Consider the following 18,741-nt stretch of genomic DNA (forward strand, 5'->3'; position numbering starts at 1 on the left):
GTGCAACCTTTAGCTAAGACATTTTCTAGTGGTTCCTTATATAAAACTGCCTGTTGTCTACAAAAGCATTTGATGTATTTTTAGCAAGTTACCTTTGGACCTTATAAGGTTTGTGTGTGAAGTGAAGGTGAGTTTGGGGTTTAGAATGAGACCCATCTTCGATAAACTGCCTGAAGGATATTCAGTTATTTAAAATTTAAGAATGTCTGATTCATGTTATATTGCATAAGGAATATTCAGCTTGGTTAACTGTGTCATGTTATATTTCATAAGGAAATATTAAGCTTGGTTAACTGTCATAGACAATGTTTTTTTTTCTAATTATTTTTATTTTACATGCATTGGTGTTTTGCCTGCATGTATGTCTGTGTGAGGATTCTGGATACCCTGGAACTTGAGTTACAGACAGTTGTGACCTGCCATGTGGATGCTGGGAATTGAACCAGGGTCTTCTGGAACAACAGCCAGTGCTCTTAACCACTAATCCATCTCTCCAGCCCAACAGTGTTTATCGAAATAGTACTACAGAACCTTTTATGGTTATGTGCTGTCCTCAGCCCTTGCTGAATGTTTAGTTCTTTTATGTTCATAAGTTCTAACGGAAATCAACTCAGTACATTTTCCCCTCTCAGGACAGGGTCTCTGTGGCCTAGTTTGCCCTCAGCTTGTTCACTTCCTGCCACTGCCTCCGGAATACTGCACTAACAGGCAGAGACCACAGAGTCTATCATTTAGTACTTATCTAGTTATAAAACAAGAATAATGCCTCCCCCCTTTTTTTTCAGAATTCAGGTCATTGAACGATTCTGTGGCTATGAACATGGTAGTCAGTGTGGAAAGACCCACCAACAGATGCCAGAGAATACTGTTAATACGGACAATCATCCTGCAGTCACAGTTTATGAAAGCACTATGTATGTAAAAGACATCAATGCTCACTTATCCTCCGATATGCTTGTTAGAAGTCAAACTGAAGAGAAACCCTATGGGTGTCAGGGACATGTGGAGAAGGCTATTAAACATGAAAAATGTTGGAAAGATTTCATTTATTCTGAGTCCTTTCAAATACTCAAGAGTGCTCCTGGTACAGAGAACATCTGTGAAAATAAACAGTCTAATGAATCTTATAGTAATCTCACATCTCATCAAGATTATGAAGGAACTCTCACTGGAGATGAGCCACGCGAATATAAGAAATTCGAGAAAACCTTAAAGGAAGAAAGTTATGTTCAAATATGTGAATCCAGAATCCATACTGGAGAAAAGCCATTTACATGTAAGCAATGTGGAGAAACCTTCACTAATTCCAGTCACTTGACCAAACATCAGAGAATTCACACAAGAGAGAAAACTTACTCATGTAGACATTGTGGTGAAACTTTCATGTATTCCATGGCCCGTCAAAATCATGAAAAAACACACAAAAGGGAGCATAGTTACATATGTAAACATTGTGGGAAAGTATGTATTCATTCTTACCATCTTCTCCAGCACGAAAGACGTCATACTCGAGAGAAACGTTATGCATGTAATCAATGTGGCAAAGCATTCAGACGGTCCTCAAACCTTCACAAACATGAAAGAATTCACAGTGAAGAGAAACTTTATGCATGTAAGCAATGTGGAAAGGCCTTCATCAGTGCAGGCAACTGTTACAACCATGAAAGAATTCACTCTGCAGAAAAAACCTATATTTGCAAGCAGTGTGGGAAAGCATTTACATTTTCCTCGTACCTTCGAAAACATGCAAGAATTCACACTGGAGAGAGACCCTATACATGTAAATATTGTGGAAAAACCTTCACCCATTCTAGTGCTTATTACAGGCATGAGAAAATTCACACTAGAGAGAAACCATATGTATGTGTGGAGTGTGGGCAAGCATTCACTTTTCCCAGATCCCTCCAAATACATGAGAAAACTCACACTACTAGAGAGAAATTCCACAAGTGTAATCAGTGTGGGAAGGAATTTGTGTATTTCTCATACCTTCGAAGACATGAAAGATCTCACAATGAAAAGAAACCCAATGGGTAGAATTTAAATTGTGTAAACCATGTGTAACTGTAATCAACTTGCTTTTGAAAATATTTGTCATAATTATTTATTGGCTTATATTTATTTATCTACTTATATATTTGCATGAGGTGTTGGGCAAGAATACACCCATGCTCCAATGTAAATGTGGAGATCAGTAGACAACTTGCTGGAATCAGTTCTCTTCCCATGGTGTGAGTCCCAGGGATTGAGCTCAGGTCCTCAAGCTTGGCAACAACTTTCTTTCCCTTCTAGGTCATCCCACCAGGCTTTGTCTTGCTTTTCTTATGAGTGGGGTTTCTTATATAAGTTTTATATTTTGTACTTTTCTGTATATACTTTCTCCAAAAACAAATGGAGAGATTGGGCTTGAGAGGTAGCTCAGTGGTTACAAATACTTTGCTGTGCTTGCAGAAGACCTGAGTTCAATTTACAACACCCACATGGTAGCTCACAGTTAACTCCAGCTGCAGGTGATCCAGTGCCCTCTTCTGGTCTCTGAATGTTGCACGCACATACAGGCAAAATACACACATATACCTTTAAATAAAAAGATGGAGATCTACTGGGGATAATATAAAATTAGCAAAAGTGGGGGCTGGAGAGATGACTCAGAGGTTAAGAGCACTGGCTGTTCTTCCAGAGGTCCTGAGTTCAATTCCCAGCAACCACATGGTGATTCATAACCCTCTGTAATGAGATCTGGTGCAGGCATACATGAAGGCAGAATACTGTATACATAAAAGTAAATAAAATTAAAAAAAAATAAAATTAGCAAAAGTGTAATTTTCCCTATATGTGTAAGTGTACATAGGATGAGCACCTACTCTTGCATCGGGCATCATAATGTTTGCCTTTTATTCCAACATTGAGGGGAATAGACTCTAGAAAATTGCAACCCTGAATACAGGGGGCATGGATACAATTTGTGAAACTTAAGAAAAACCAGTTGCAGCCAAATTAAATTGTTGTTTTTAAAAATATGAGAGATCCAGGTGTGATGGCATACATGTTTAATCCCACCACTTGGGAGGCAGAGGCAGGCAGATCTGTCTGAAGTCCAGGCCAGTGAGGGATACTCAGACCCTGTCTCAAAAAAGAAAAAGAAAATAGGGACCCATAACAGAGCTAGTTCAAGGTCAGCCTGAGCTACATGAAACTCAGAAAAGAAAAAGGATGTTGTGATTTTCTTATGTAATTGAATCTTATAAAAGCGAAAAATGTGAATATCTTGAGCACATAAATTTATGTAAATAAAATATTCCTGAAAATAACCTGAAAGAAATTAAGTAAAAGTTATGCATGTTTACAGTATTTGCCTATTCTTACTCAACACTTCTTGACTTTACATTACTTCTTTTTTCATTGACAATATAATTTAGTGAATAATTTTAGTATTATTGCACATGCCTGTTATCCCTGCTGCTCAAAGAGGTGAGTAAACTTGAGCTCACATTTGAAGACCATGAAGACAACACCTTAAGGAGCAAAAGCATAAACTGTTTGAATTGTGGTGATAAAACTTTGCCAAATCAATTGCATTTCAGTCAATAAACAAGTATTTTTTATGGGTATTATTTTTAAATCATGAGGTGGTGCTTTACCCTTTACTGTAGAGCTGTATTGGATTAATTGAGTTGAAATGCATTTATTATCTGGTACTTGTAAATACTTTTTAAAATTGCAGTTATGTGTTGTGCACATATATGCTTGATCATGAGTGTTCTAGGTATACATTTGGATGTCAGAGGACAACTCTCCTTACCACATGAGTCCTGAAGATGGGACTCAGATTGTCAGGCCTATGGGCATGTGGTTGAACCATCTCACCAGCCCTTTAAGTAGTTTTTAAATAGTTATATTTGGTATGAAATTGAAAATATCAATGTTAATTAGTATTTTTTGGCTGTCGTTACACAGTAGGTTCTTTTTCTAAAAAATGTTCTCGTTAGTTCCTTGGCAGTTTCCATATATTTGCGTGGCACTCCAGTTTTCTCAACTTAGATTCTATACTTATATTTTGTGATGTGTATTTTCTCCAAATAAGAATTTTTTTTGTATTTTTTTGTTATTCATGTGTGTGTGATATGTGTGTTTATTGCAAATGTACAAGAGTGGAGGTCAGAAGACATCCTTCAAGAGTTGGTACTTTGACAGGCTGCAGTGTCAAGTGATTTACTTCCTGAGGCCTGCACCAACTCCAAATAAGATTTTTTATTTATTTTTTTTTCTACATGCTGTAACTAATTACATCCCATAATCAGTTATAATTAAGCATTGTAGCTATTACTAGTATTAAGGAATGTTGCAAACTGAGATGGGTCAATTGTTAAAAGAGCATATATTGATGTTGCATAGTTTCTAAGTTTAGTTTCCAGGACCCATGTCCAGCTGTTCACAGCCCCCTTCTAGCTGCTGCTCTGTTAGATCCAATACATCTGACCTCCAAGGATACCTCCACTCACATGCATATACCCACACAAACACACACATACACACAAATAAATTGATTATGATTCAGTGTAGTTTGGTTTTGTTATTGTTGAACAGTATTTTGTTATCATTTATTCAACTGAGGGGTTGAATTAAATTCCATCCTTTTAAATAATTTTCTCACCTGGCTGTAGTAATGTAGTGAGAGGAAGTAATTCATGTGTGCAATCTCATTTTAAAGATGCCAATTGCAGGACGTGGTGGCACATACCTTTAATCCCAGCACTCCGCAGATCTCTGAGTTCAAGTCCCACCTAGTCTACATAAGATGTTCCAGAAGATTGGCTTTTATAGGAGTGCAGTCCTAGTTGTGGGCACTTGCTTTTCTCCTTTACTCAGTGCTTCATAAAATATTTTGGACTCTGTTTTCCATCGACACCAGTACCTCTTAGCATCACAAGATTTACAAGGAACATTCAAATAAATTATGGTAAAACATAAATGAGATGTGTGTTTAATACAGCCAAACTAGTGAACATTAATCCCTAGCCTACACTGTTAATAATGCTTTAATCGCTTATAAAGTTGGTAAAAAAAAAAAAATGTTGATTTTTAAATAAACTATTCACTGTGTGTAATCTGTTTAGTACCAGTTTTGTGCATGTGAGCACATGATTATCACACAACAGAGATCACTAATCCTATCCATACTCATCAGAAAGTATAATTCAGTATATTGTTGCCCAACAAATAAATCTAGCTTTAAAAGGCCCAGCTTTCCTTGCCTTTTTATTCTTTTTTACCCCTTTTATTAAAAATAGGTTCTTCTCTCCTTTTTTTTTCTTTAAGACAGGTTCTTTTTTTTTTTTTAATTTATTTATTTATTATGTATACAGTGTTCTGCTTGCATATATCCCTTCAGGTCAGAGGAGGGAGCCAGATCTCATTACAGATGGTTGTGAGCCACCATGTGGTTGCTGGGAATTGAACTCAGGACCTCTGGAAGAACAGCCAGTGCTCTTAACCTCTGAGCCATCTCTCCAGCCCCATCTTCTCTTATACAATATATCCTAATTGCAGTTCCCCTCCTCCTCTTCCCTGTTACTTCCCACCTCACCTCACTTCCCCTCCAGATCCACTAACTTCTCATTAGGAAAGAATGGTTTTCTAAGAGATAGCAATCTAACATGACAAAATCATCACATCCAGGCTGGGCATGGCAACCCAACAGAAGGAAAAGAGCCCCAAGATCAAGCACACAAATCAAAAGCCCACTTGTTCACACACTCAGAAGTCCCATAAAAATACTAAGCTGGAAGCTATAACATATGCAAAGGACCTGCTGCAGACCACGTCCCTGCTACTTCAGTCTCTGAGTTCATATGAGCTTTGTTCAGTTGATTTAGTGGGCCTTGTTCTGGTGATCTCCATCAGTTCTGGCTCTAACACTGTGCCTCCTCTTCCTCTGGGTTCTCTCCTGAGCACTGAGGGGAGGGAATTAATGGAGACATCCTATCTAGAGCTGTGTGTTCCAAAGTCTGTGTATGTAATGTCTGGCTGTGAGTTTCTGGGGTTTTTGTTTGTTTGTTTTGTTTTTTGTTTTTTGGGGGTTTTTTTTGTTTTTGTTTTTGTTTTTTTTCGCTAAGACAGCTTCTCACTATGTAGTCTTGGCTGGCTTGGACCTCTTTGTCTAGATCAGACTGTCCTTGAGCTCACAAATCTGCCTGCCCCTGCATCCCTAGTGCTGGTACTAAAGGTGTGGGCTACCACCCCCATCCTTTCTTTGCACTTTTGCTTTTCAACTATCAGCAAAACATACAAACATGCCAAGTCAGACCTAGGCAAGTCATTTTTCTTAGGTCAGTAGAAATATATAAATCTCTTTACATAGATGCATACAATCTTTGTCTCATTTATGACTAAATTAAAAAGTTTGAGTTTTCCTAGTATAAGCTGAGTGATGGCCAGCACCATTTATATTAGATACTAATTTGCAATCATCCCTCATGTGTCAATATGGTAGATAAGGAACATTCTAAACTACACATAAAAAATGGAGGCGTTCTTTGCTCTGTACATATAGTTCTGAGAAAACTAATGGTTATTGTTCATTGTTGATAATTTGGTGAGAAAAATGAGGTCATGAGCAAACATTAAATATTTATGAGATGCAAGTGAAAGAACAGTTTTCAAACGCATACCCAATATGCTGAGCCTTGGCTTTAATCCCCATTACTGCCAAAAGAACAAAAAGCCAAGACCAAACTAAAAGTTGGTAATAAAGTAAATTTTGCAGATACAATTTCCTCAGAAGCAAATTGCACTTCATTTGTCTCCAGATAGCTTCCTTTTTTATTTGATAGTATAAACTTATTACAAAACGGCAGCATCAAATGGCAGGATAAATTGTCTCAGTGTTTGTTTTCTGGAGGTCTCCTTAAATTCTGTACTCCTTTAGGAACCTTCACATATTGTGTATGAAGAGAATTACAAAAATCATTGTTCTCAAAATGATTTGAAAATCACAGTAGTTTTAGTTCTTGAGGATTGGTATGAGGAGGAAGGATGGTCTTTACATTCATTGGCCATTTGCAGTTCATTTTCAAGAACTATGTTCATTTCATTAGCTCATTTTTGGGTTGTCTGGTTTCTTGGTAGTTTCTTTAGTTCTTTGCATATTCTACACTTAGTTTCTTGTCAATTGTGTGGTGAGCAAAGGTTCCCATTCTGTTTTTCTCTCTCAGTTCCTTTTGCTATACAGCAACTTAGCAACTTACTTTTTTTATTTCTGACAATCCTATGTCAAGTCTTGGCATTGTTCCCTTTAATGTTTGGAATCTTCAGAATGTACTTGCCTCTGCCAACTTCAAAGTATTTTCCTTGATCTTTTCATCTTATGCTTTTCAAGTTTCAGGTCTGGTCTTAAGGTGTCTCATCCATCTAAAATTGATTTTTCATTAGGATGACAAATAGCTTTCTTTTTTTTTTTTTTTTTTGGTTTTTCGAGACAGGGTTTCTCTGTGTAGCTTTGCGCCTCTTCTGGAACTCACTTGGTAGCCCAGGCTGGCCTCGAACTCACAGAGATCCGCCTGGCTCTGCCTCCTGAGTGCTGGGATTAAAGGCGTGCGCCACCACCGCCCGGCGACAAATAGCTTTCTATTTTTATTCTTCTAAATGTGAATTTGCACTAGAGCCCAGTTTGTGGAGTAGGCTATTTTTCTGTATTTTTTGAGTGATATCTTTGATAAAAATTAGGTGGCTAGTTGCATAGATTTGCAACTGGGTATTCTATTGCATTTATTTACATATCTGTATTTGTGCCAGTATCCTATTGTTTTGCCACTGGCTCTGTGGAATAACTCAAAATCAGATATTATTTGTTATAATATGTAATATTACAGTGATAAATTATTATAATATATAATATTATAGTAACAAACATTATTTTTTTTAATCAGGATTACTTTGGTTATTCATGGCCCTTTGTGCTTCCATATGAATTTTTTATCCCCGCAACTCTAAATAATGTCTTTAGAATTTTGAACAGATTGTATAGAATATATTCATTGCTTTTGAATTGCTCTTTTTTTTTTAGGTTTTTTGTTTTGTTTTGTTTTTCTTTATTCCAGATAGGGTTTCTCTGTGTACCCCTGACTGTCCTGTAACTTGCTCTGTAGACCAGGCTGGCCTCAAACTCAGAGATCTGCCTACCTCTACCTTACGAATACTGGGAGTAAAAGTGTGCATCACCACCACCCACTGAATCACTTTTATTTTTTACATTAATGCTGCCAATCCATAACTATGGGAAGTCTTTCCAACAACTTGTAGTGTTGTCTTTATTTTTTTCAGTGTTTTAAAATTCTCATTGTAGCTATGTTTTTATGACTCCTAAGAGTGGAGTTTTTAGGATTTTTTTTTATTATTGATCATGTTTTCTGCAAGTAAGAATATTTTGACTTCTTCCTGTGTGTATTCATTTTTATTTATCGTTTTTTATAATTACTCCACCTAAATCATACACACTAGATTGAACTGACAATGAAAACATTGGATCCCATTTTCTTTTTCTTGAATTTAATTGAAATTCTTGGAGTTATTGTCCATGCATTACAATATTCACTAAATGTTTTTTCTATAGTGCCTTTATTATAGTGAGGTTGGTTCCTTTGATTTCTACTTTTCTTTATGGCTTTTATCATGAAGAGATAATTGGATTTTGTCATGTGATTTTCATCCTTTGGTTCGTTTGTGATATGTTTCATTTGTTTATGTTGAGGCATCCTTACATCCCTGTACTAAAGCCAATTTTATCATGGTTAATTGTATTTTTGATGTGTTGAATTTCTGTTTTGTTTTTGATTTTTTGAAACAGGGTTTCTCTGTGTAGCCTTGGCTGTCCTGGAACTTAGTCTGTAGACCAGGCTTGTCTTGAACTCACAAAGATCCACCTGCCTCTGTCTCCTTAGTGCCGAGATTAAAGGCATGCTCCACTACAGCCAAGCTGATGTGTGAATTCTATCTGCAGTATTTTATTGACTATTTTATATCTGTATTCATCATAAAGATTGACCTATAGTCCAAAAATGGAGTCCTTCAAGGAGAATTCTGAGTGCTTGTGACAAAACTCCAAGAAAACAAGACAAAAGTCTTTTGACATCAGTTTCTTAAAAACACAGAATTTTTCTTGGAATGTGTATTCATGACCCTTCCAGATGTGGTGAGTTTACTTCAAATTATTCATTACAACTGGCTATTGTTATTTGTTTATAAGCCTCCATGGAAAAACATGTTTTTGCCATGGGTGGCTTATCCACCACATGTAGCTTGCCCTTGTATTTGTACACTTTACACATGTGAGTCCTGTTAGCCCTCGGAGTGTAAATTGGCTGATGCTCAGAAAAAAGTTGGCTATTGCATGAGACTTTAGTCTGTCTGAATTTTAGGTTCCATTCTCCCAGGTTGATACTGTCAACTGGAGCACTAAATAATCCTGTAATTTTTCCTTAAGTCTTTATCCAGTAAATAAATAAAATCAAGGCAATACTGAGTTTATAAATAGGATTTGTAGCATCCTACCACTTACATTTCATGAAACAGTTTGTGTAGCATTTAGTTAATACTTCTTTAAAGATGTCTTAGAATTCAGAATGAGCCAGAATCTGTCCTATCCCCACCCTTGGAAGTTTTTATGCTATAATCTCAGTGTCATTGATTGTTATAGATGTGTTTAAATTGTTTCTCTCAGTTTAATTTGGTGGGTCATATGTACCTAGAAATTAACAAATTATTTTAAGGGTTTCCAATTCAGTTGAGTATGTTTTTAAGGTATTTCATAAAGATTTTCTGAATTTTGTTGGTGTCTGTTCATTCTTCTTTTTACCTATATAGGACGTGCGTGTTCTATTTAGGTTAGTTTGGCTAAGAGTTTGTTGAACTTGTTTAAGTCTTGACAATACCAACACTGTTGTACCAATACTTGGTGTCTAGTTTATTTGTTCTCTACCTTTCTTTAATTTCTTTAAAAAAATTAGTTTATCTCTCTCCATCACCCTCTCCACTGTGTGTGTGTGTGTGTGTGTGTGTGTGTGTGTGTGTGTGTGTGTGTGTGCATGTGTGTGTATGTACCCACACACTATAGGGATAAAAATCTGTTGTTTGAACTCTAACATGCTGTGTATAGGCTTTTTTTTTTCCCCATGGAGGTTCCTGCATTCTTGGATTATTCTTGAGATTTCATCTAATTCATTCTGTTAATCCCAGGGAGTGAGAGTAAAGACCCATTACCCAAGTTAAAGTCAATTAAACAAGCTTTATTTTACTATACACAGGACTGACTCTCTAAAGCAGCATTTGGGAGAACAGTGTGGATGAACTTTTCATGCCTCATTATAGAGGGGGGAAAGGTGCACACTGGGAATTTCCAGAGGAATTTTGGTAATTCCATAGACTTGGCAAGTGAATTAGAGAAGTAAACAGCAGATACGATTATTTGACAGATCATCTTAGCAGAACATCTCAAGATTGTTGGGAGAATATCTTATCAGGGCAGAGTTCAGGGTCCAGTCAAATACCATAGAGTTTGGAACACGTCAAATTCCAGAAATAGGTTCAAGGCCCCTCAACTTGAGTTTTGCAGTAAATAGAAATGAACTTATTTTGACCTTGTAACAAGATGGCTTCTAATCTTAAGACTAAAAGGCTGGTCAGTCAACTCTCATTGGAATCATTTTTTACTTTGGATTTAATACTTCACAAAATGGTCATTCTGCCTCAGATTTTCATGTTTCTTTTATTTATTTATTAGGAGTTCCACATCTCAGTTTATTTTGTTGGTTGGATTTTTTTCCATACCTGTTGTATTCTTTCAGTTAAGGTATTTGCGGTATTCAAAGGGAGCTAGACTGTAGAAACTTTAGGTTATGTTCTTCCTCACTGGATAGAGAAAATATTAATTCAAAAATGACACAGCAGCTAACTATAATATTAAAAAACAATATTCTCTTCAACTTTTAATATCTATTGGGGGATCAGCTAAGTAGGATATGATGTGTATGAAATAAGAGTTTCTAAGTTGCTTGATGGTGGTGGCACATGCCTTTAATCTGAGCACTCAGAAGGCAGAGAGAGGTGGATCTTTGAGTTCCAGGCCATGCTGGTCCACAGAGCAAGTTCCAGGATAACCAGGGCTATGAAGAAAAATCCTGTCTTGAAAAAATTGGTAGATTAAAAGCACATGAGGGGAGAGAAAGTGAGAGGGAAAACACTTAGTTTTTGCATAGAAAGAATAGAGTACACCATGGCATGGTTGTAGAAAATACATAATATAAAGAAAAACCTAGTTTAGCAACACAAAAACTACTACAAGACTATTCAGAGATATTTATGCAAGATTAAATATTTCATTTTTATAGTCAGTATTTCTTAGATGGGGTAGATTTTCATTCCTTTCTCTCCTGGTGCCATCATAGAAAACACTGTTGAAAGAGTGGTGAGTAGTGCAGTTTGAACCCATAACACCAGATTTGTGAGTATGCAGGGTCCCAACGAAGACTGATCTTTTGCACAACTGTGCCAAAATCTGCTTTCTCCATTTTCACACTGTGGTTTTATTGCCAAACTTAAATGTTTCTGTCTATAGCATTTGCTGATCTTACATCTCTGTCCATAGTATATCTAAGACTTGCTTTAATCTACAGGGCAGCCTTTCATTTTCTTGTTAGCTGTTCCTGAGGTATCCATGTCATAGAGGTGGAGAAAGCAGGGTTTTGTTTTGTTTTTGGCAATTATGCTGACTGTAGCAAAAGCCACACAGTGGTGGAAATTATCTGCTTTAGAATCATGCTCACACATCAGCCTTCATCTTCACTGTCTGTGCTAGTCCTATGTCTTAGATGCCCAAGGTGTGTCAGGCCCCCTGTCACATTTTCACTGGCTAATGGACCTCCTGCTAGATATTTCTGCAGCTCATCATTTAGGCTTCCACGGCAATTCCTGTTCAATGTAGCCCAAACTATACAATGCAGCCAGCTTAGCTTTTTCTCCTAGAAATAGGGTTGTTTATTATCCTCATTGTTTTCTTTTGTTGAGTTGTACTTATGGATCTTCTCTAATCCTCCATCTTACATGGAAGTCTCAACTCCCCAGTGTTCCATTTTCATTGCAACAATTGTGGTCTCCATCCTTTATATCATTCTGCATGAGCAGTTTCCTGAAGTTTTCACACAAATGTGAATGAATTTGCATTATACAAAGCAATGAAGGAAGTGAGTGGGACTGACATCTTCTTAGTCTTTGGATAAAGAGACTCAGATGGTGAAGACATTTGCTCTTCTGGGTCAGAAATTTTAAGTCTGAACCCTCTATATGATTGATTATGGCTCCAAATTTCATCTCAGAAACTGAATTTCTAATGCAACAGTGATGCATGACATTTCAGGTTAACTTCCCAAGCAATAATTGAAGTGAACTATTGACAGACAAAAGTTATAATTTTTAGGAACATCTTATTTTGGCAAAAGGTGTTTCATACAAAAAGTTAGTATAGTTTATCAATGCAGGGCTAGTTGAGAATACTGTATATTTCAATGAACAAAATAAGACCAAAGTCTATTTTCCTGTCTACCCATATCACATTCATTTATTTCTATTTCAGCATATGTTTTGGAGAAGGAACAGAGTATAACCTTTAAAGATTTTTAAATTACATTTATTTAGGTAGTAAGAAGTATAATTAATCTTATCTAGACTCAGTTCCCACTGCTGTTGAGTGATAGTCAAATACTATTGTAACCCATCAGGTCTTTGGAAGGAGTGAAAAAACCAGATGTGCAAATAATAACTAACATGCTAAAGTTATTCACCAATTAGTTCCCAAATATATAATTCTTCATTGTCTACACTTGATGAAGAGTTCAACCTTTGGCATTCTTATGGGAAGAGTATTCTGTGTACTCAACCTACATACTGAGAACCAGATCTTAAAACAATCACAAAAGTCACAGGGATAATTGAATTCATTCCCTTGTCTAGGGATATGTTAAATGTCTTGGAGGAGCAGATCCATGAGAATGCTATGGTAGGAACTTTTAATTTTTATTTATTATTTGAAAATTTCATACATGTATACAGTGTTTCTTGATCATATCTATACTTCACATCCCTCTCCAACTGACTCCCACGGGACCCTCCAAATCACATTTCCATAATTCAAGTCATCCTTTCATGTTTATTTTAACCTGCTGAGTCCAACTAGTAGGTAAATGGCTGTGGTGTCATCTACTGGGGCCCTTGGAACCTATCAGTGGACACACTCCTAAAGAAAAATGACTCTTCTTTCCCCACCACCCATCAACTCCCAACAGCTCCTCAACCATAGGAGGCCTGTCCCAATCTATGACGGAATTTTTATCTAGTTCAATTCTGAACTTAACTTGTACAGGTAACTGCAGTTGCTTTGAGTTAATGTATACAACAGCCATGTCATGCCCTAAACATTTTGCAGCATCCCCCACCCACACTTTCTGGTGTTCTTGAGCAATGTAAAACCAAACCAAAACATAACCAAGAGAGGAGTATTTATTTGACTTAGTAAGATGTTGATATGAAATATTAGTAGTAAGGGCTCAGTAACGTCCAAGTGCTGTAAAGTACATGAGTAGAGGTGCTCCTGCTCAAAACAATATTTTCCCAGGGGGAAGTCAGAGTTTTCTCACCAACAGAATTTAGGCAGCACTTTAAGAGGAATTTATTAGATTGATTTATACAATCTTCATGGAAAATACAGCAGTGCTATTTACAGGCTAGAGAGATTTCTAAACAAGTATATGCTCAGACCCTATGTAAGAACCCTCAGATCAAGAGGAACAGATGATCCAAAAGCAATCTGAACCTAAGGCCTGGGAGTCCCTTGAAGAGTTGCTAGTTTAAGCAAAGGATGAAGATGGATTCTGATGTTTTCAGATATTGGCAGGGGAAAAAAGATGTAACAGTTAAAAAAAATCCTCAAAGCCGTCTTAGCTCTTCTGCTAATTGTTCATTTCAGCAATCCTGCCCATTATAGTTTGCTCATATACAGGCCAGGAATTCCCAACCTCACTTCGAGGATCCTCATGTCAATTTCTTCTGTATATTTGCTCAGAGACACATTGTGAAATGGGGTTGACATTAAAAGTGACTTTCAATCCAACCATACTTATAGTCAAGATTAAGGTTGGAGGTCAAAGGCCAACTTCTGGGAGTCAGGTCTTTCTTCTTCTCCTCCTCCATCTTCTTCCTCTTCCTCCTTCATTTTTTGCTTTTGGTTTTTCAAGACAGGGTTTCTCTGTGTATCTCTGGTGTCCTAGAACTCACTCTGTAGACCAAGTTGGCCTCAAACTCAGGTATCCCCCTGCCTCTGTCATTCAAGTGCTGGGATTAAAGGCATGCACCACCACCACCCAGCTCAGATCTCTTCTTCTACTATGAGCTCAGATTATTAGACTTGTGTGGCAATGGCTTTTACACTCTGATCCATCTCACTGGCCCATGAACACTTTTTAAAACTTTTTTCTTTTGTAATTATACTAGGTGTCTATTGGTCTGGTGGCTGAATCACATTAATATGCCTTATTGCATTTGAACCCCTTTGCAATGAATGGAGTTATCTCTCCAAGTCTTTTTATTTTCAATTTTCAACCTTAGAGTTGACCAACTTTGTCATTTCTTTGGAGTTGTTTCAGGGTTTTATTTTTATTTTTATTCATTTTACATACCAACCACAGTTCTCTCATGTCTCAAGTTTAAAAAAAGATTTAGCTTTTTTAAAAAAATGTGCATCTATGAGGGCATTGGATCTGCTAGAGTTGGAATTATAGGTTATTGTGAGCCACCCAACCTAGGTACTGGGAATTGAACTCAGCAAGTGTTCCTTATTGTTGAGTCATCTCTGCAGGCCCATGGCTCAGTTATTATATTGAATGTGCACATATGCATGCATGTGGTAGCCAAAGGATAACCTATGCTGTCAGTCAATCAGGTGTGGTCCACATTTTTTGTTGTTGTGACAGGGTCTCTCACTGGCCCAGAGCTCAAGAAATAGGGTAGGATGGCTGGCCAGAGTATCAGGGATCCCTCTGTCTCCATCTCCCCAGCATTGGGTTATAAGGTTGTGTCATTATGACCAGCCTTTTCTTTTTCACTTAATTTCTGTTGATAGGACCCAGTTCTTCCTCTGCACACTTTAGTGACTCAGTCCCTAATATGTGTGGTTGCATTATTTTTCTCCTATAATTCCTTTAAAACCTATTTTTGACAATAATATTTCAATTTTGATTGTTATGTAAAAATGGTCTTGATGGCAATACAGTGATAAAGTCATGTTTACAGCTTTCAGAGCTGGGTAAAACTCCTACTAGCTGCAGAATTCACTAGAAAGAACTGAACTAGGGGTTCAGTGTGGGATATCAAATACATTGACATTGTACCCAATTGGCAGCAAATGCTTTATCCATGTGCTGCAACACACACACACACACACACACACACACACACACACACACACACACACACACACACAGGATGAAATATAAGAAAAAGAACAAATGAAAGAACATAGGTACTGGAGAGAGATGGCTCAGCTGCCATGTGGGTTCCCAGTACCCACACAGTAGTTAATAGCTATCAGTAACCTTAGTCCCAGGGGATCTGATATCCTCTTCTGGATTCCAAATGCACCAGGCACACAAAATGCAGACATACATACAGGCAAACCACCCATATACATGAAATGAAATGTTTTAAAAGATGGATTGATGGGTGGAGAAAACATATCCTAACAAGTCACTGAAAATAAATAAAATGTCTTAGGGCCCTGTAGATGGTGTTTAGACCAGCCATTCTCAAACTGTGGATAATGACTTCTTTGGGGGTCAAACGACATTTTCCCAGGGGTCACAGATCAGATATCCTGTATGTCAGATATTTACACTACAATTCACAACAGTAGCAGAATTACAGTTATGAAGTAGCAACACAGTAATTTTATGGTTGGTGGGTCACCAAACATGAGGAACTATATTGAAAAGTTGCAGCATTAGAAAAATTGAGAACCACTGATTTGAACTTCTGAAACTTCTGCTTCACAATATCTAGGAAACTAGGTCAAATATTAAAAAAAATTCAAGAATAATTTTAACTTAGTAGAGATTTTGCTTCTCATGATATAATAATATGAATTAATGTGGAAAACATACAATTTCCTTTAAAATTATAGCTCAACTCAATCTTTGAAAATCTTTTTAGCTAAATAGCATATGTAGACATGACAGCTATCATTATTTATTGCTTAAACTCAGGTTCTCATGAGAGCATCTGTTAATAAAACTTACATTAGAATTAGACACATGGTCACATCATTACAGAAGCAGGTTTGTACAAGATCTAACACATGAATAAAGAACTCATGCTTCTGAAATAAGATAATCCCAGAAAGCATTAATTCCATCTTTTCTCTCCAATAAAGTACCACTGTTCTTTCAGTGTACATTGGAATTCCTGTTATACTGGCTCAGAAGTATTAATGTTTTTTTTTCTATTATTAAAAACTGTTTTTTAGAGGCTGGAGAGATGGGTCAGCAGTTAAGAGCACTGGCTGCTATTCCAGAGGTCCTGAGTTCAACTTCCAGCAACCATCTCATGACCATCTATAATGGGATTTGAGGCCTTCTTCTGGCTTGCAGGTATATATGTAAATATGTTACCCATATACATAAAATACATAAATAAAGAATATGACACTAAAGAAAGAAACTGTAAGAAGGTAGTAAATAATTAAAGTTTTGTGTCAAATTTTCCTGTTTCTTTACATGGACAGTGGGTAAAGATTTCAAACAGGGGACTGGACAGATGTATCAGCGGGTAAAGGTATGAGACCTATAATGGTGTTATCAGTTAATGTAGGGAAAAGAGGCTGGCAAAAGAAACTCAGCGAGATCAGAGCCATCTCTGCCCCTGGCACACTGACCTGTGAAACCAACCAATCACAGAGCAGGAAAGTAGTACCCTGGCCCCGGAGCCCAGAACTAGGGGGAAAAACACAGCCTGGGTTTGGGGCCTGAGCCATAGAAAGGAACACATTATCCCCAAACCCAGAACCAAGGAAACATGCCCTGACTCTGAAACCAGTACCAAAGAAACACTCTTGGTCCCTAGAATCAGAGTCAGTGAAAGAAATGTGCCCTGGCCTTAGAATTAGAGCCAAAAAGCTAAGAAAGGTCAGTGAAATAAACACAGTTTGGCCCTGAAATCAGCCATCTCTGCCCCTAGCCCACAAAAGTGACCAATCCCTGACCAGAAAAAAAAAAAATAATTAATCCCTGGTTGACTCTGCCCCCAAGAGATCCTACATAAACTGCCCTGCCTGGTCAGTTGTGGGTGTTCCTCTTTCCCAAATAAATCTCTTCCTCAAAAGGGTTTTGGGTGTGAAGATCTTCATTCACTGGCACAGAGAAGAACCTTGCTGAGACGTCCCATAGTGGACTGAGCAAGGGGGAGCTGAACAGAAAAACCTTGCTGAGACGTCCTTCAGGGGACTGAGTAAGGGGGAGCTGAAAAAGTAACACTTTTCTCCAGAGCCAGAGGAAATTGCTAAATTTCTGCAGGGGTTTCCCCTTTTGCAGAGTGGAGCAAAAAGAAGCAACATCTTAGGCCAGAGAAGAAACAGAGCTCTGCTAGGAAGCCCCCTTAAGCTCTCCCTTGCAGGGAGACTAAACCCCAAGACACCAGGTATAGCCTGATTCCTGAACCGTCAGGATACCCTTCTCTGCTGAGCTGTTCTAGCAGCTCCAGGCCTGACTCTCCTGAGCAGTCAGAATACATTCCCTTCCAGGGCTGAGCTGTCCTAGCAGCTCCAGACCGGACCCTCCTGAGCAGTCAGAATACCTTCCCTTCCAGAGCTGTTGTCGCATTGCAGCTCCAGTCACCAGAGCTGTCCTAGCAGCTCAAGGTATCCAGAATACCTCGCCCACTGGGGTTGAGCTGTCTCATCTCAGCTCCAGTTGTCAGAGCTGCTCTTCCAGCTTGAGGTGTCCAGGGTACTCCCAGGGCTGAGTTGCCTCATTTCAGCTCCAGCCATCAGAGCTGTCCTAGCAGCTCAAGGTGTTGCCTGATTCCCCAAGTAGTCAGGATACCATTCCCCAAGAGTTGCAAAACTCACCTCACAGAATTGCAACAAACTCACATTTTGGTGCTAAAACCTGGGACCAAACTCCCAGAGTGGCAACAGTTACTTACATTTTTGTGCCAAAACCCAGGACCAAACCCCCAGAGTGTTACAACACAGTTACTTACAGTTAACAACTCCAGCCAGTTTTCCACTGGCTTCCGCCGACATCCTGGCATATGCACGCGCGCTCTCTCTCTCTCTCTCTCTCTCTCTCTCTCTCTCTCTCTCTCTCTCACACACACACACACACACACACACACAAACACACACACACACACACACACACACACACACACACACACACACACCAAATTAATAAGTATAAAAACAAAGATTACAAAAGGTGCCTGGTATAATGGCACACACCTGTAATCCCAGTAGTCAGGAGGCAGAGTCACGTGGATCTTTGAGTTTGAAGCCGGCCTAGTGTACATAGACTTCCAGGGCAGCCAGGGCTAATTGCAAAAAGTTGACAAGATATCCTATGACTACATATTTTTTTTTTTTTTTTGAGAACACCTTGTTGCATATCCTGGCTGGCTTAGAACTTGATATGTAGACCAGGCATG

The 18,741-nt window shown here is 38.1% G+C and overlaps 1 protein-coding gene across 2 annotated transcripts in view; it reads left to right on the forward strand.

Annotated features, from left to right (window-relative positions):
- LOC128115687 (zinc finger protein OZF-like) overlaps positions 1 to 18,456 on the forward strand; it is a 32,094-nt gene extending 13,638 nt beyond the window's left edge. The window contains exons 4-5 of one of the 2 annotated variants that reach the window (XM_052746668.1): positions 786 to 1,780; positions 16,565 to 18,456. In XM_052746668.1, coding sequence (XP_052602628.1) covers positions 786 to 1,780; positions 16,565 to 16,566 — 997 coding nt within the window. In that variant the 3' untranslated portion in view covers positions 16,567 to 18,456. Of the gene's footprint in view, positions 1 to 785; positions 15,528 to 16,564 lie in introns of those variants that run through there. The other variant, XM_052746667.1, reaches the window with a different exon arrangement.
- The last annotated feature ends 285 nt before the right edge of the window (positions 18,457 to 18,741 follow it).

This window comes from Peromyscus californicus, unplaced genomic scaffold (assembly GCF_007827085.1).
Source record: "Peromyscus californicus insignis strain IS unplaced genomic scaffold, ASM782708v3 Scaffold_1__1_contigs__length_55948999, whole genome shotgun sequence".
In the NCBI taxonomy this organism is placed as follows: Eukaryota; Metazoa; Chordata; class Mammalia; order Rodentia; family Cricetidae; genus Peromyscus; species Peromyscus californicus.